Source organism: Leptosomus discolor, chromosome 2 (assembly GCF_034619465.1).
Source record: "Leptosomus discolor isolate bLepDis1 chromosome 2, bLepDis1.hap2, whole genome shotgun sequence".
NCBI lineage: Eukaryota > Metazoa > Chordata > Aves > Leptosomiformes > Leptosomidae > Leptosomus > Leptosomus discolor.
This window is the reverse complement of record NC_141392.1, coordinates 22425640-22443452: the sequence shown is the minus strand read 5'-3', so window position 1 is coordinate 22443452 and position 17813 is coordinate 22425640. Positions and strand designations below refer to the sequence as shown.

The following is a 17813-nucleotide window of genomic DNA, read 5'->3' as shown; positions in this document are numbered from 1 at the left end:
CTCAGCTCTGCCGTGCTCAGGCTGCTGGTGCCGAGTGGCAGCTCAGCGGTGGCCCTTTCTGCTGCAGGGCTGCCCTCTAAGCACGGCCCCATTCTTACAGGCTGATGACAAGCAAGGGCCTCCAACGGTCCCGACTAAGGATGAAGGACTTTGCCACTCGCCAGGTGAGTTTTGCAAAGAAAGGAAAGCAACCTCGTGCCAGCAGTTGAGCTGTGCTCACTTGTCCCTTGAGTGTCCCCGTGCAGGTTGGGCACCCCAAGGAGGATGTCACCTGGAGAAGCAAGGACACCCACTGGGCAGCGGGCGCTGGATGTGGTTCTGTGGGGACACGGAGCCTCTGCTGCTGCCCATGGCTTGGAGGAGGGCAGGGTGAGGGCTGGCCCAGGCTGCCCCGGTGACATGCTGGCTCTCACAAGCCTGCGCGCCGCAGCTGCCGAGCCGGAGAGGCGCTTCCAGCCGCTGGCTCCCTGCCTGTCCTGCCGCACCGCTCAGCACAGCAGCAGGGCAGGGCAGGCTCTGGGAGCGCTGGCCTGGAGGTCTCCATTGACGGGCTTTCGCTCTGCTTTCCTTTGCAGAAGGAAGGAGCTACAGCAGGGTGATCTGGAGGGGGCTCTGCTGGCCCTTGCCTCCGCGGCGCAGGGCAGCCACTGCCCAGGCGCCAGGGCAGGAGGGCTCCGGCTGCAGCAGGGCGCTCTTTGGCCAGCCCCTGGCAGCCCTCTGTGGGGACGACAGCACGCTACCCCACATCATCCAGGTAAGGCAGCCTGGGCAGGAGGGCCCCAGCCCTCCCTCCAGATGCTCCGGAGAGGCTGCAGGTGTCCCCAGGAGCTCTGTGGACAGGGGACTGGGCCTTCAGCCCCAGCAAGGAGCCAGGGCTGGGACAGTGCTCTGGCCGGCGCTGTTGGAAGGCAGCTCCTCAGCCAAGCAACCGTCCTCCTGCCTCTCCTGCAGGAGCTGCTGGCTGTCCTGCAGCACGAAGGACCATCGACAGAGGGGATATTCCACCAAACTGCCAGCAGCACAGTGCTTCGGGAACTGTGGGAGGCCCTGGACCACAGCGTGGACGTTGACTTGAGAACGCAGCCTGCAGAGCTGCTGGCCGTCATCTTGAAGGTGAGCGCTTCTGACCTGAAGCTGCAAGAGCTCCTGGTGGGCCTGGCGTGTTGAAAGCCTCACCTGGAGCCCTTGGCATTGCAGGACTTCCTCTGAAGCATCCCTGACAAGCTCCTCGTCATCGATCTCTACGAGGACTGGATGGGAGCCGTGGAGAGGCCAAGCAAGTAGGCAAAGGTGGATGAGCTGAGAGCGTAAGTGTGGCCAGCAACCTGCCTGTTGAGCAGGGACTAGTAGAGGCTTGGGACTCACCTGCAGAGGGATGGGGTCCTTAGCAAGCTGTGTGTTCTGGCAGCTCGCATTTGCTGGGGTGGGTTTGGATTTTGGGGGAAAGGGCGTGGACAGGGAGCCTTCCCTTGCGTGGGCTTGGGTGAAATCAGGAGCCGAGCTGGGAAGCAACGCCGTGCTTCCTTCCTGAAGCGCAGGAGCCCTGAGTGCTGGCTGAGAGCCCCTGCAAAGCCGTGCGACGCAGCCGCTGGCTCCCACCCACCTTGGGCAAGCTTTGGGGGGGGCTGTGGGCAACATCTGCTTTATTAACGTTGTGTTCCCGTTCCCTCAGGGTGGCTGAGAAGTTGCCTGCAGCCAACCTCCTCCTCCTGAAGCGGCTGCTGGCCGTCCTCCAGCACATCGGCCACAACGTGTCCACCAGCAGGATGACCTCCAGCAACCTGGCCATCTGCCTTGGGCCGAACCTGCTGAGCCCGCCCAACGAGGACCTGCTCCCGCTCGAGGCCATGCTGGAGGTGACCGAGAAGCTACACTGTACTGAGCAGCAGGCTGCAGCCTTCCCGGCCCATCAGGGAAGAGCTCAGCTCTTCGGAGGCCCCTGGCTCCCCTGCTCTCCAGCTGATACTGGCAGGGTGGCTGCCTGGAAGAGCAGCCCCACAGCCACAGCCTTCTGCGCAGAGGCAAGGGTCAGGAGTGGGAAAGGCTGCTTGACACCTTTTCAGGCACCTGCACTGAAAGCAAGGGTTTGCTGTGTGCAGGTGAAGGTGCTGGCAGAGTTTCTGATTGAAAACTGCTGTCACATCTTTGGGGAGGAGATGGCTGGCCTTTCCAGTCCCTCAGCGGAGGAGTCACCAGCACCCACGCACAGATGCACAGGTACGAGGAGGGACTGAGTGTTGTCACGGCGTGAGCAGACAGCTGGTGGTGGGCTTTGGGCGCGTTTTGCTTTAGCTCTTGTCCACTTCACACAAGTCACTTTGCTGCACGTGCTTTTGCTTTCCAGAGCTGCCTTTGGAGAAGAAACAGGGCTCTGCAGGCGAAGCAGGTGTGGAGCACCAGGCAAAAGCCTTCCTGGATGCACACGCACCCCCCTCTCTGCTCTTCGTCCAGAAAGCAGCATGGGCAGACACCGTGCTGGGATCGGAAACGGCAGAGGTATGGCAGCTCCACAAACACCAGGTCGACGTGTCTCGGGTAGGAGGGTAGTTCCCAATGAGTCTGAGGGCTGCCGTGCCTCTTCCTGGCATTCCACCTCTTGCGTCTTTGTGGGGTTTGGCTTTTATTTTCTTTCCCCACATTGTAAGTCACTGATGAGGTTGTTTCTCCCACGCATCAGGCATGTACTTAATCAGAGTAAACACCTACCAAATAGCCACAGCAAGACAGAGCGCAAAAGCAAAGCCTCCCGCTGCAGAAGGTGGTGTTGTACCAGGGCGATAGCCGCAGAGCTCTGTCTCGGGAGGGCAGAAGAAACCCCGGCAGAATGAAGTGGGCAAGCCTCTTCTTGCCCGGAGGGGGACTGTAGGCTCCCTGCTGAACGGCCCCCAAACAAACTGAGCGGCACACAGCCGTGTGAACGCTGTGTTCCAAAGCGAGGCCCTTGGCAGAAAGGCTGAATGCAAACCAGCCAAAAGGATCTTCTCTCTCGAGCTAGGGAAGCAAGTTGCCAAAGGGTCGCTTCCTACTCCAGGGCGTCCCTTGACACCTGCTAACGCCAACATTTCTCTTTCAGGCACTCATGGCTTTGTCTCCAACCACTTCTGAGAGCACAGCGGACTCCCTGGCATGCGCAGAAGAACTAAAGAGCCTTCCAGAGGAAAGCAGGTAAAATGAGTCAGCTTTGGTTAAATCGAGAGCCAATCCTGGTTGATCCTGGCTTTACTACCTAATCACACTGTGGGATGGAAAGGATTGCAGGCTCTCCCCCATCAAATGAAAACAGAAGAAAGAGAGAAGAGACCTAGGCAGAGGAGAGGGGATGCCAACCAGAAAAGAAAAGAAGGAAGAGAAAAAAAGATGGGCATGGACCAAGGAAAAGATGGAGGAAGGTGCAGCGGGTGAAGAAGCCCAGGTGTGTAGCAGGCTCTGCTGCCCATCTTTGCCAGCTCTCAACACTGCTCTAAGCAAGTGCGACTTGCTGGCAAGGGATGGTGCTGCGCAGGGTTTGGCAAGAGCTCCCTGGCAGCTCCCCAGGACTCCCCACCAAGCCCTGCCGCATGGCGCAGGGGCACCGCGCATCTCTGCATATGCACGGGGCTCTAAGGGCAGCAGCCACGGGGCTCAGGTGCCAGAGCCGTCCCGCAGCCAAGGCCAGCCACAGCTCTCTCTTCTGGGCCATCAGTAATTCCTCCCAAACGGTGTTCCCCGAAGAAAGGGCAACAAAATGCTGCCTCTTCCTGCCTTGTGGGACTTCTCAGAGCTTTCTGACTCTGTCATTGCAGGTGCCGATTCGCTTTCACCTGCTGAACTGCTGGGACTCCTGGCCCCCCACAGCTTTTGACGTCTGCAATAAAAAGGATCTTTTCTCTCTTCTGACTGTGCCTGCCATAGGCTCTTGTGGAGTGGGGAGCTGTTGTTTTGTGATGAATCCTCGAGGGGGGAGGAGTTTAGGGTCATCCCTTGTCCCAACATCCTTTCCAGCGGGCATCAGGGCTGCGTTCAGGTGCTTCAGGAGTGAAAGCACAGCACAGAGTCACATGGGAAGGTGCAGGTGAGAAGGGGCCTGTGCAGGTCCTCTGGTCCCAGCCCTCCGCTCAAGCAGACTGCCCTAGAGCAGCTTGCTCAGGACTGTGGCCTTTGTTTATTATCTCCAAGGACAGAGACTCCACAGCCTCCCAGGGTAACCTGTGTCGGTGTTTGACCACTCTGACTGGGAAAAAAATTTTTTACGTACAGCTGGAATGTCATGTGTTTTAATTTGTGCTCATTGCCTCTAGTGGTCTCAGTGGGCAGTCTTGAGAAAAGCCTGGGTCCCTCATCTTCATTCTCTCCCAGCAGGTTTATATACATACATTGATGAGACACACCCCACACACACCCTTGCAGGTTTTCTCTTTTCTCCACTGAAATATGACAGCTTAATAGTACCAGGGAATATTTGGCTTCCTTGAGGGTCACTGTATTCCATGTAATGTATGTGTCAGTGGTGTGTCCGCCATCTTTCATAGTGTCTGCTATGCTTCTCCCCTCTCTGGAAATGGCTCAGAAAGGGAAATGAAGCTACAGAACAGCTTTTGCACAAAGAATAAGCTAACTAGCCTAGATCTCTTCAGCTGGGAAAAAAATAGCTGAGGGAACACATGCCAAGGGTTTGAAGAATGATGAATGGCAAGGAGAGGCCGTAAAGGGACTGGCTTGCATGTTTACTTCCAGCAAAAGACCCAGCTGTTGTCTAGGTCAGAATGAACACAAAGAAGTGGTTGTTCATAGACCATGTAGTTAAACTATTTTCTGATAGACACTGTAGAAGTTAGATAGTGTACATTCACAGCTTTTCTTGTTAAAAAGTCCTTCCAGAAAAACTTCTTCTTAAAGGTGACCACACCTGGGATCTGTGACCCCCACTCCTCCACCTGATTTGGGACAACTGCCCATCTTTCACTGCGCAACAGCCTGGAGCAACAGCTTTTTTTCTCCTCCAAGCTTGGCAGCTCATACAACTGAAAATAGAAAATGGGCTTATATTAAAATGTGAACATTTTAATTTATGCGTCTGATTGATATTATGCTGTAATTAAATTATATTCCCATGGTGCGTATAACATCAGGGTTGTACTAATACAAATAATTAGTAATTAACTCTAATCAGATCAGTTAGAAAATGGCACATTCCAGATGAATAAGCTGGTCAACAGTGTGTGTGGTGAGGAAAGACAAGGCAGAACGAAGAAAAGCTAATTTGTGCTGATGGGTAAGGGAAGAAGTGAAAATTACAGGAAATGGATTTTCAGGATAACTCCCCTGCCAAAGAAAACAAGACTGCAACCTTAAAAGATCCTCTAGGCAATAGTCATCACCCTGCAGCTAAATTCTTGGGAGATACTCCACTTTGACCTGTCACACCCTGCCCTGAGTCTCTCCCAAATGCTCATGTCTCTTACTATGCTTTGCTGCTGAAGTAAATGAAGGGCCAATACAGCAGCATGCACAGAGTACCTTCAGCCAAAGGGTCCTTCCTAAGCTGCCTCCCAGATGATGGAGGCTTGATGGTGACAATCCCTTGATGATGACAAGTGATGATGGCACTTCAGTGCCTTCCTCAGTGTGCCGGCGGCACCTTGGCATCGGAATTTGGGAATGGGTTCCTAACCAGTTGGTCCCACTAATGTCCAGGTAACTGCAGTGCTGAAGAGGCAACTGAGCTGCAGAAATCATAGAATCATAGAATAGTTTGGGCTGGAAGGAACTTTTAAGGGTCATCTAGTCCAACCCCCTTGAAATGAGCAGGGGAATTGTAATAAAGAATGGCTAACTAGCTTTTAGAAAACTGGCTTTTAGAAAACATCTTTAGCCAAATCAGGTTGCTCAGAGCCCCATCCAACCTGATCATGAATGTTTCTGGGGGTGGGGCATCTACCACCTCTCTGGGCAGCCTGTGCCAGCGTTTCACCACCCTCATTGTAAAAAATTTCTTCCTTACATCCAGTCTGCATCAACCCTCTTTTAGTTTAAAACCATTACTCCTTGTCCTATCATAACAGGCCCTGCTAACATGATTGCCCTCATCTTTCTTATAGGCCCCCTTTAAGTACTGAAAGGCTGCAATAAGGTCTCCTCAGAGCCTTCTCTTCTCCAGGCTGAAAAATCCCAACTCTCTCAGCCTGTCCTCACAGGAGAGGGGCTCCAGTCCTCTGATCATTTTTGTGGCCTCCTCTGGACCCATTCCAACAGGTCTGTGTCTTTCTTGTACTGAGGACTCCAGAGCTGGACGCAGTACTCCAGGTGAGGTCTCACCAGAATGGAGCAGAGGGGGAGAATCACCTCCCTTGACCTGCTGGCCACACTTCTTTTGTTGCAGCCCAGGATATGGTTGGCCTTCTGGGCTGGGAGCGCACACTGCTGGCTCATATCCAGCTTTTTGCCCACCAGTACCCCCAAGTCCTTCTCAGCCGGACTGCTCTCAATCCCTTCATCCCTGTATTGATCCTAGGGACTGCCCCAACCCAGGTGCAGGACCTTGCTGGCTGCAATAGGAAGGCCCAGGCATATCTGGTGGGAGAATCATACTGAAAATGCACCTGGGTATGGGACTGAGGAAAGACTATAGCACAGGTCGTACAAATGATGCTGCAGATGCACAGACACCAACTTGGGCACACTAGACCATGTCTCCCAAGGCTTCCTCTTGAGCCAGCAGAGAACCACAGCCCTCCAACACATAGTTCAGAGCTATGGGTGATCTGGGTGAAAGGACAGTGGCTCCAGGATGCTTCTCATCACACCCAGATTGGCAGGTTAGCATCAGTGGTTGATGATATTCACTGTTCCTCAAAAGGGTGTGGGAGCAGGAGGGAAATGCTCTTTTTACTGTGCCATGGATGGAGGAATTTGCATCTTCCATGAGAGCAACAGAGCATTGCACAGCTAGGGAACAGCCTGCAATCTGCAGCAAATCTAAATGCCAATGCAGCTAAAGAAGGAGGGAGTGATGTGCAGAGCCAGACCTTCACTGTGGGAGGCAGGATGAGAATTTTGTACCAACCACAAGGGACCATACAGACCTTGCTGCAACACAGAAAACTTGGATGGAGGCCAAGGGGAAGAGTAAGGTCCTTCCCTACCTAGATGTTGGAAATGGGGGTGATTTTTCTGCAGACCATTTTATTTTAACCGCTCATGAGAGATTTTCTTGTTTGACTAGTCCGCCTCAGCTAGTCACAGCTGGGGACACCCTCAAAAGCACTTGTGGCTCAAGGAGGTGGTTGAGCACAGTGCTGTGTGGGCCATATTCATGCTTTGGAGACCTCTGAGAGAGTTTCTTTGAGCCCTGGTTGCTTGCTGACTGTCCAGCAGTACTTTTGCATGTGTGCTACTTCCTTTATGTCAGTGTAGCAGTTTTACCTATGTCTTTCTGCTCTCCAAGACAGCTCACTTCCTTGATGTGGCTGTTATTCTGTCACTGCTGTTATGTTGCTGATAACCAAAGCACTTCAGTAATAATACAAGCTGTTGCTTCTTGCATCTGTTTTTGAAAGAAAATCTGTATTACTTAGCTTGCATATTGGCTCATTTGAGCATTTATTTATTTATTGTGATCAGTTTTGCCTCTTAAGTATGTCCTAAATGAGTAGAAGATAATCAATATGCCAAGACTATAGTAGGCATTCTTAAAATATAATGGATAAATGAGTTCTAGGACAGAACGAAGAAATGTGTCCCCAGTTCTAAATGTAAGTCAATCACAATCCCCTGGGTGCTCAAACTGTCCTTCAGTCTGGGGGAAATTCAGAGAGAAGAATTGCAACTTCCTCTGGAAGAGCACCTGCAAAAATGGTTGTCAGACCACATGCTTTTTGTCTTTTTGCTTTGCTTTGTGCAGAGAAAATGTAGTTTTTGTGGGCCATGCAGTAGGTTTGTGGAAGATCAGAGGTTGTGGGAGCAGGCAGTACACAGGAGGACAGAGATGCCTTTGAAAGGGACCTGGACAGGATGGAGAAATAGATTGACATAAACATCGTGAAGGTCAGTGAAAGCAAATGTGAAGTCCCGCCTCTGGGACATAACGACCCAGTCTTGTGAAGTATGTGAGGGAGTTAACCAGGAGTCAGAATGTGCCCCTGCAACACAGGAGGCCAGCTGGCTGTATCAGCAAAGAGTGCAGCCAGCAGTGTGAGGGGAGTGATTATAATGATAATAGTAATTATAGTCCCCTCTACTTGGGACTGGTGAGATCCCACCCAGTCTGGTGCACCCCAGTACAAGAGACAGAGGAACAAACTGGAGGGAGTCCAGTGGAGACCACCAAGCTGATTGGGGGCTGAAGCGCAGGGCATTGAGCAGGAGGCCAGAGTGTGAAGAAGTCCCTGTGAACCCAAGTTATTATATGGTCCTACATGCAGATCACCATTTCTAATTCCTAAAGATTTCAGATTACAGTATGACTCCAAAGAGTTGGTAGACAGCTAAGATGAGCTGCCAGTCCCTGGAGGGCAGTACAGACTTTATTAAGGCTTATCTAAACACATAGAGGAAATCCATGGCCAAGCTGGATGAAGACCTGCCTTCCTAGGGCCCAGTCCTTTCTGCTGCAAAATAGTGGGCAGCATGCTGCTAAGGATATGTCAGTAACACTTCCATGCACAACTATCAGCTTGCACCCATGCAATGCTAGCAAATGATGCATTGGGCAAAGACAGCAAGGAGAAAAAAAGCAGCAAACAGCTGACTCAAATGCATATAGTGGGGAAGCAGCAAAGCCTAGCTCTCACGATCTGTGGTCCATTTTCTAGATGATTATTGATTAGTATTGGTGTGGTTTTTTCTGTTGAAATCCAGTGCAGTTTTCTCCTTGATGGAGAACAAGTCAATTTAATTCCTTGTGTCTTTCTGTTTGGTATCTTACATATATATATGTGAGACATGTATATGTATGTGTGCGTGTATATATGTATGTATATGCATGTATATACTTGTATGTGTATGTGTGTATGCACATGTATGTGTACATAAATGGCGCTGACTAAGAAATGGCACAAGCCTCAAAGAGGGGGAACACCTCTTGAGTTTCCTGGAAGGACAAACTGAATCTGAGAGGTATGCAAATGCCTGCCCTTGTGTTGGGAAGGAAAGGCTACTGTAACACACCTCTTGCATCACTTCAGATACTTTACTTTTGCACAATCACAGTCTGTTATTTGTCAGGAAAGTCTGTAGAGGGAGGGTTTTGACCACAGCAAAATAGCCCACCATAGAGTTATCAGCCAAGAGAAGTGGCTTTCTCCCCAGGCACATGGCACTGTGGTTGTGTGCAATTGTAGACTGGATGTAGTGAATTACAGGTTCTTTCGTACCTCCCACCTCATAAAATCTGTCTCCCAGAGCCTTTTCCCATCCCTCTGCTTCCTTCCACAGACCTGAAATGGCTGAACAGTCTGTCATAAGTGCACTTGGACATGTCCAAAGAAGGAAATGTGAAGGCACGAAGAAGTAGCACCTACCTTCTGACCATTACATGCAGCAGGGTCACCAGGGATGCCTCATGATCAATAAACAGGAAATGTATGTTGTCCTTACCATATCACCATAAACTGCAACAGTGTTGGCACTCCTGCTTTCATTCGCTTGACACAGCTGTGATCCTGGTGTCGGCCACGCTGAGTCCTGCCCATGATGCCTGAAGCAAAACCCAATGTTCTGCATTGCACAAGAGAAGTGGGACCATGAGGTGTGGTGACCAGACTGCTTGAGGAACCACACCGTGTTGGTAACGAAGCAGCTGTGAGCAGAAACACGCAGCTGGCAAAGAGCATCGATGCTGAAGAAGGCTGGACAGGTTTAGTCAAGAGGACTGACACTTTTCATGTCATCCATCTCCATCTCTGCCTCTTGTCTTGGATTTGAAGTTGTCTGAGCCCAGGACTAGTTCCTTTGACCACATCTTGCCCTGAAGAAACCAAGCGCATAACAAGGTCTCCCTAGGTGCAAATACTTACTCTGTGGTCCTGTGTTGCTAACAGACAAGTGTAACAAACTCTGAGACTAATGAAACCTGTTCTCCTGCAGACTGTGTATCGTGATCTGTTGTGCATTCTCCACCACTGGCTGCGGCTTTTAGCAGCCTGAGCGTGTGTTCTCTGATGTCCAATCCACAAAGCACTCTCTGTGTCATTTCTCTGGGACCAGTGATTGGGTCCATCTCTTCTGTTGCACTGCTCCTTATTGTGAAATTTATAGGCACTAAATTGTATTAAATATGTCTACACCCTCTGTCAAGTTCTGCTGAAAATGGTTACTAAATTTAAAAGTCCCTCAGGTTAGAAATACCCTCCGGCCAGCCATCATTGTATGCACTGATGCAGGAAGAAATTAAGGAGAGATTACGGAGGAGCTGCTGGTTGTTGACCACCTGTAAATTTCCTTTGCAGCTCATCAAGTGGCATCTCCCAAGCTTTGAAGAGTGCATGGCATCCAGCCTAGAGAAGGTGGATGCCACTGCCACAGGCAAGCAGGCTAGCATCTGCCTCCCTATGTGTTCCACCCTTGGTGTGCTTTGATGCTCCCAAGTAGCCTCGCTACGTCCTCTTCTTGCCTCAGCAGGGAGCTCTTGCAAGCTAGCCATATGGTGGGTGTTGCATGGAAGATGGAGAAATTAATTTCAGACTGACAGAGCAATTAAAAATGCTCAAGGCTAGGAAGATTCCCAAATGAAGGCACTGAGAATCAATGGAGGTATCACAGGGTTACAAAATCCCATCAAATGACAGACGTAATGTGTAACTATTCTCTGGCCCAGCACATTATTTGCTGAGAGGCTCTCTGTTCCCTTGAGCTCTGAGACTTTCACAAGAAGGGGTTTTTTTCTTCCCTCTTAGTGAGTCTCCAGCACTCCCTATGTGTCTTTTGAGGTTAATCCACAATGACATCCTACATTATACGCTTAAGTTGAAGCCTCCTGACCCTGGACTTTACAGCTTGATATTTTTCCTTGTAGTAAATCTTAGCTATCACTACAGCTTGTCATCTGGTAAAGATACCAGTGCCACTTCTTTGACACCTCCTGACTGAGCCAGTATGGGATGAAGGTCTCTCTTCAGAAAGGAAGGGAAGTAATGAGGCAGCTGTAGTCTTTGGGAGACTGGCTTCACTCCTCTCTCTCTGGGATGGCAGAGCTCTTTTGTAAACTGAACGGTATCTCCCTATGTCCAAACACATGAGGGCAGAGCACTCTGCTACCACAAAAGTGATGCTTATTAAAAGTAAAGTTGCCTTTAAGCCTGGAGACATGCAGGCCTGCACTCCCCAGTTTGGGATGCTATTTTTAAGGCTGAGTGCCTTTACAGCATTTTTTAAGGCTGCCCATTTGGGAAAGTTTCTTCTAGATCCAGAGCTGGCTTTTGCCTCTCAGAACAATATTCAGTCTATACAGCCATGATCAAAAATCATAAGGTAGACCCCTCAACCACAAGATTGGTTTAAAAATTACAATATTATTGTTGGACATGTATAATGACCTTAGAGTCTCTGTATTTGCCTCTATTTTTTGAACTCTAAATTCTCTAATTTTTTTAACTCCAGGTCAAGTTCAGATCAGGGCTAGGAAATGTTAGTTCCTTTTTTTTTAAGTGGAAAATCTGAGGTTTTTCTTCAATACCATGTACTCCAAAGTTCAGGCTTTGAGACAGAGCCTATTCCCCACGAATCATGCTGTCATAAGGGAAGAGAGCAATCCACATGGCAATCCACTTCCTTGACTGTGTGATTCTTTGGGTTGATCTGTGTGACAGAGGCAAACTGCAGGAGCCCATGGTGAAAGCAAAGTCCTAGCTGAAATGTGTTACCTTGCCCAAATTCAAGCTGTCTGTGCACCTGTGTGCAAAAGTGAATGTATGTGCTCACAGGTCTCACTGCACATCTCAGACTCTGCATCATTTAGGGCCTTCACACAAGGGTAGGGTAGTATCCTGGGAGAGCCAGCTTGAATCCCTATCATCACTCTCCTTTCTTGTGGTGAACCTCACCCAAACACACTTAAATCTGTTATTTGTCAAATGGATTAGTTGTTGACATATGGTGCTCAGCTTTGAGGCCCTGGATGGGACTTATATGGCCCCCAATGACTCCCAAGGTGGTGACGGATGAACAGGAGCCCATAGTCCCCAGCCTGGATGTCACCCATGGCCTGAGTGAGACAAGAGCTCTACTGGCAAAGCATGGAGCTTTTGCTGCAAGTTGATCCCTCCTGCTGATATGTAGCTCCTAAGGACCTCCAGCCGTGCGCATCACCTACCCAGCTGACTAGCTCAGGAGTCACCATGTGGAAGGGCTACATCTCTGCCCTGTAACAGTGCAAGACCTTGGTCTTGCTGCTGAGGAGCATGAGGCAGAGGGATACACCCACACATGAATGCACAGGACTAGCTAGCTCTTCTGAAGCTCTCAGGACTTGAAGGGCTCCTGTGTTGTACCTCAGATGAAGACAGGCAAGGTGGAACTGCTAGTAGTGCACCTGAGGGTGATGTGCCCCATACTGCTGCACCTCCTTTTCCCCCTAGTCTTTGTGCTTATTTTAGATGGAAAACAAATGGGAAAAGGCTCAGCTGGGAATCTCTTAATGTAATTTAAATAAATAATCAGTATTTCCAGTCCTTGTCTGCTTGTTAGAGAAGGGATTTCCTAGCCTTAGACAAAGTTTTCTCAGACAAGGCATTACTCCATTACGAACTGAGGCAAAATAAGATCTGGACTGAGATATATGTCTGACGTAAGTCCAAGCCTAGCGTACATGACCTTGTAGTCAGACAAGTCTAGCAACACTTCACCCTTACAAACAATCTAGAAAGAAACTTCCCATTTTTCCTGAATGGGAAGAACAGTTTGAAATGGGGCAAATGTGAACTAAAGCTGTCACAGCCATCTGATTTCCAGAGGGAAGTGAGACAAGGACTGCAATACACATCCCAGATTGTTTTTTAAAGCCAGGACACACTGCTTTGGAGAGCCTGCTGTAAGCACCATAGCTGGAAAACCTGTGCATCCTCTTGGAAGAGCAAGGAGGCAGCAGATTGTGTCCTTGTCCCTCACCTACCCAAACACAGATAGTGCGCACTGGGGCAAATACAGATTGGGGACTCTAACTTGCCCACTCACTAGTGACTTGCTTCAAAGGGAAGGGGCTTCCACAGCACTTGCTAGAAAAGAAAGGTTGAAGGGGAAGAACCACAGAATTGACTTTTTATCTTAATAGGGCAACATGGCCAAAAAATTGCATTTACTGAGCCCTCTGCTTTAACAGTGGCTGAGAATGGATGATGACTAGGAGTACAGTGCTTTTCTCCAGGCTTAGTTTGAAGCCCAAAAAATCAATGCAAAAGAAGAATTGTCAGTGACTGCAACAGGCTTTTAGGTCCAGGTACAGTATGGGATGGTCCATATGGGTACTCCTCTAGGCAGATGAAGTTGGGTAGTGGGGCAAGTTTCACTCAGTCTAACGCTTCACATCTGTCCAAAGAAAGCGTCACACGGAGCATCAGAAGCTGTATACCATGTGTTTTAATAAACTGTATAACCAGCTGAAAAACAGTTTTCGGTGTGTTTGTCCTCCTCCCCCATAAAACAAAAATAAAAAAGGTCAAATTAAAATCAAAATAATGCCAACCCCAAAACAGGAGAAAAAAACTGTCCCAGAGCAAAGATGACACACAATACAGAGTTGGAAAAAAAGGTCTTTGATAACATTCTTGGGTAATGAAATTATGTTCATAAATCACAAGGCAGTGAATAATAAAATGCTTATTGTTTTGATCAGTTTCTCTCTCTCTCTCTCTGTTTATATATATATGTAGATACATATGTATCTATGCTAATATACCCTTTGTGGGATGAAATGGTACATCTGTAGGAAAAAAAAAAAAAGGTTGACTGCGGGGAAGGAGTAAAGAAGAAAATTGTTTCAGTTAGTGAAGTAAGGACAATGCTCAGTTCCCTTACAATGTACCATTGCACTCCTTATCGAGGGACATGCTTGTCTTTCCATGGCTATGCTTTGTCCCGGTCCATGGATGAACTCTGAGCTTGTAATCTGAGTGAACTCCTTCACTGCTCTATGTACGAGCAGGACCCCGGAAATGTATGAAGCGTTCCTTCCCCTGGTTAATTCCCATGCTTTACCATGATTTTTAGTTTAAAATTGATTAGTATTTCAGTTTGCATTTCCCCCCCAGGTTTCTTGCACTGACTGCTATGCAGGTCTCCACAGTAAGGCAGAGCAACCCAGATGAGCAATATGCCACAGGAATGTGCCATTATCATGATTTGACTGGATGGAGGAATTAATTTTACAATAGATCCCATGCTACTTCGACCTCACACTCAGTCTGCGGAGCCAAGTCATGCAGTAACCTCAGCTGTTCTGCATTGGGTGGGCCTGTGGGTCACACCTTAATCCAAAAACAAGGAAAGGAAAGAAAAAATATTTTTTATTTCCTTTTCTCCTTCCGTGGAAACCTACCCCCACGAGAAGAGTAGGCAATACTATTCCGTGCTGAGGTCTCTGCTTCACTCTTAGGCAAATGAGTCCTGCGTTCAAAAAAAAAGAAAATATATTCTTCCTCCTGTCGTTATATTGCTCTTTCAGAGAACCAGCCACTATCTATACTTTCCCAGATCTCAGTGCCGTGCTTAACAAGCAAACAAAGCACAAGCTCATGCTGGCTGCAAAGTTCAGGTCACCAAGAAGGTATTAAGAGAACAGCTCAGTTTGCCAGCTGCTTGTAAACACCATATTGCAAAGAAGGCAAAGGCAAAACAACCCTCTCCACACTTCCCCCAACTTCCTTCCTTTTCTTTTTTTCTTTCTCTCTTTCTTTTTCTTTCTTTCTCTTTTTCACTCTTTCTCTATTTCTTTCCTTCTTTCTTTGTTGTATGGGGGTTCATGAAGAGAAGCAAGACTTGTGCATCACAAATCATGGAACTACCCCCACCCCAGCCAGCTTCCCACCCTACAATAGTGCACAAGCCCATCTTATCCTGTACTTGCCCCCAGAAGGTGTTTCTTGATCTTTTTGGAAAATCATGCAGTCTGATCTGCTGGGGAGTTCTGCAGTGCAGGTGCCGGGTGGCTGGTTCTCCCCCTTTCCTGAGGCTCATAAATGATTATTTTTGGACAGATAGGCAATAAGAGCCACTGCCACCCCAACGTAGATGCCAGTTCCGATTGTGATGGACAGGACAGCCAGGAAGAGTGCTCGCCGGGAGCTGGAGCTTGCATGGTGGAAGTCCCCCTTGGCTACTGCTTTGTTTGTCTGCAAGATATACAACAACAACAATGCAATATATTTATTTGTTTCACCTGGAAATGAAGATGTGATGCTCATTTCTTGGCTGAAACATGATCCTGGGATATAACCGTAAACTGACTGGAAATCAGATACCTTTTTAGTCCAATGAGGTTATTTGTACAGTTAGGATGATGATGGAACCAATGGCATCTCAAGTGGTATGTTGAAGTGCCTTTAAGCTTAAACATACCCTAGGATTTAATACTATACATCACAATGACTCCTGAGATGGCTCATTCTCCCATGAGAATGTGGACAGACAGGCTGTGAATCTAGGGTCTGCCATGTCCTCTCCAGACACAGCTACAAGCATGCTTCTCTGAGGTGTCTGGATTCCAGCCTGGCTGGGGAAGGTAACAAAGGAAAAGCCCTCTAAAAGTGCCACGTGCACAAAAACATTCTTCCAGGTCAAATGAAATTGTCAATCTGTTCTTACCTGGACAAGGACAAGGGGGCTGAACTTTCCCTTCCAGTGCAGTGCTTTTGGAAGCACTAAGTGGAATGACTGGCCCAAGTTCACCACCACAGAGAGGCCAGACACCACCAGTTACCTTGCATCCACATCATGCCTGAGCTTTAGTGCAGGACAAACAGCTAGGAAACCAGAGCTAGTAGACACTCTTTTAGCCTTGATTCAGAGGAACACTTACACACACAAGCAGGGCAGTTCCCTTGATTTTCAGAGGGGTGACACACATACTTAAGTGCTACTCCGTAGTGGGGCCACTGGTGTTGGAGCCATGTTCTTCTCTCTTGGGGGTAGTGCATTCAGCTGGATGTGTCAGCTGGCAGAGGAGTTTCCATTTTGATCATGTTAAAGTGGCTTTCATGTCTCTTGATATGCTTCCCAGTAGCTCAGAAAACTAATCCAAAGCTCTTGTAATTGTATCACATCTTCTATGTAGCTTTGGGTACCCAAGCAGGTTCCTTGAATTCAATCTGATCAGCTGGAGTTCCCAAAGTTATTTATCAGGCATTTTGGCTTGAGCACAAAGAACCTCACAAAGTTACAGCTTGTTAGTACAGCTGTCAATGTCAAGAGAGCAGAATTGCAGCTGACTGGGGATTGTGTCCTGTGATGATCCCACAGTCACATTGTCATCAACAGGATGGCCACTGCGGAAAGCTATATCTTGAGTTTGAGAATTATTCAAACACTGGTTCTTCTAACACACCCTTCCAGACACCTTCGAGCCCAGGACCCAAGACAAAAGCAAAATACCTGCTCAAAACAGGGAAACGAAAGCTAAAATTGGACAGAACTGCTCTGCTCAATGACAAGACCACCTAATGCCGTGTCAGTGGGTCTCAGTCTTGCAGCATGATGAAAGGAGGATGTCATTTTTATAGACCATGGTGTGCTATCAGCAGGGTCACCCAGCTGTCACCTACAAGAAAGGTCTTGTAGAAGCATATGAGCTCCATACGTTCTGAGACAGTCTTTTTTCCCTCATTAAAATGAGGAATTCATAATGCTTTAATTGTATTTCTCCACAAATGCTCAATTTGCTGGCATATTTTCTGCTTTAGTGTCATCTATTTCATCTATTGCTCTGTTTTTGTCTTTTTTTTTTTTTTTTTTTTTTTTTTACTATCTTGCTACTCAGAGCAATTTATAGCAGCCAAATGACAAGCTTTCATGCTGAAAAAAAGGCTTCTGGCCTTTCTGTCAATGACTTTATTAGGAGAACTGTCTCTTCTCATTCATCAACCTAATTTTTTACGCATAATGCCTTATAAATATTTCTGGCAGAAACAATGCCAAACAATCCATATTAAAAGAGAGAGACTAGGATGGAGGCAGGAGGAAAACAATAATTTCAAAACAGCAACATATAAACAACTCCCAGGTTTACACCTACTGTCATGTCCTCTAGTTTAGATGGGTAAGGCATCCTACTCACTTTGCAAAGATGTCCAGCCAGGCCTTTCAGCAGGGAATTCATGAGCTTCTTGTTTGGGACCTTCAAATACTCAGAAGAAGAGCCCTTTCCGGAAAAATGCCAGGGGCTTTGAGGATTGTGGACATATTTGTTAGGATCACTTAAAAGTCTTGGCAAGGAAAGGACAGAAACCTTTAGAAAGAGTTGGTCATTCAGCTCTCCTCAAAGATTTTCTTCAAGCATCTGCTACCCATCACAACGTTAATAAAAGGCTTGAACAAAGAAGCTTCCATTCACCGAAGTTCGGTTGGATTTGTTGGCAAAGGCAAATGCACAGCACTGAAGATATCTGAGCTTTTGGATAAACTGAGGTAAACAGTTTCAAGCCCCAAAATGGAGGGAAAGTTTGAAAATGCTGGAACATTTCAATTTGACATTTCTGAAATGTCGCATTATGTTGTGGAAAATTCTGCAACATTTTGGGTTGACCTTTTTTAAATGAAACTTTGTAGTTTCAAACCAGTATTTTTTCACTTAAAAATAGATGGAAACTCAAAGGGAAAAGAAGCCATTAACTAAAATGTCAAGTAATCTG

The 17813-nt window shown here is 47.9% G+C and overlaps 1 protein-coding gene across 2 annotated transcripts in view; it reads right to left on the bottom strand.

Annotated features, from left to right (window-relative positions):
- Positions 1-15140: 15140 nt before the first annotated feature.
- SYNDIG1 (synapse differentiation inducing 1) overlaps positions 15141-17813 on the bottom strand; it is a 67981-nt gene continuing 65308 nt past the window's right edge. For both annotated transcript variants that reach the window (XM_086460845.1, XM_086460846.1), the window contains one exon: positions 15141-15299. In XM_086460845.1, the coding sequence (XP_086316971.1) occupies positions 15141-15299 (159 nt within the window). The remainder of the gene's footprint in view (positions 15300-17813) is intronic.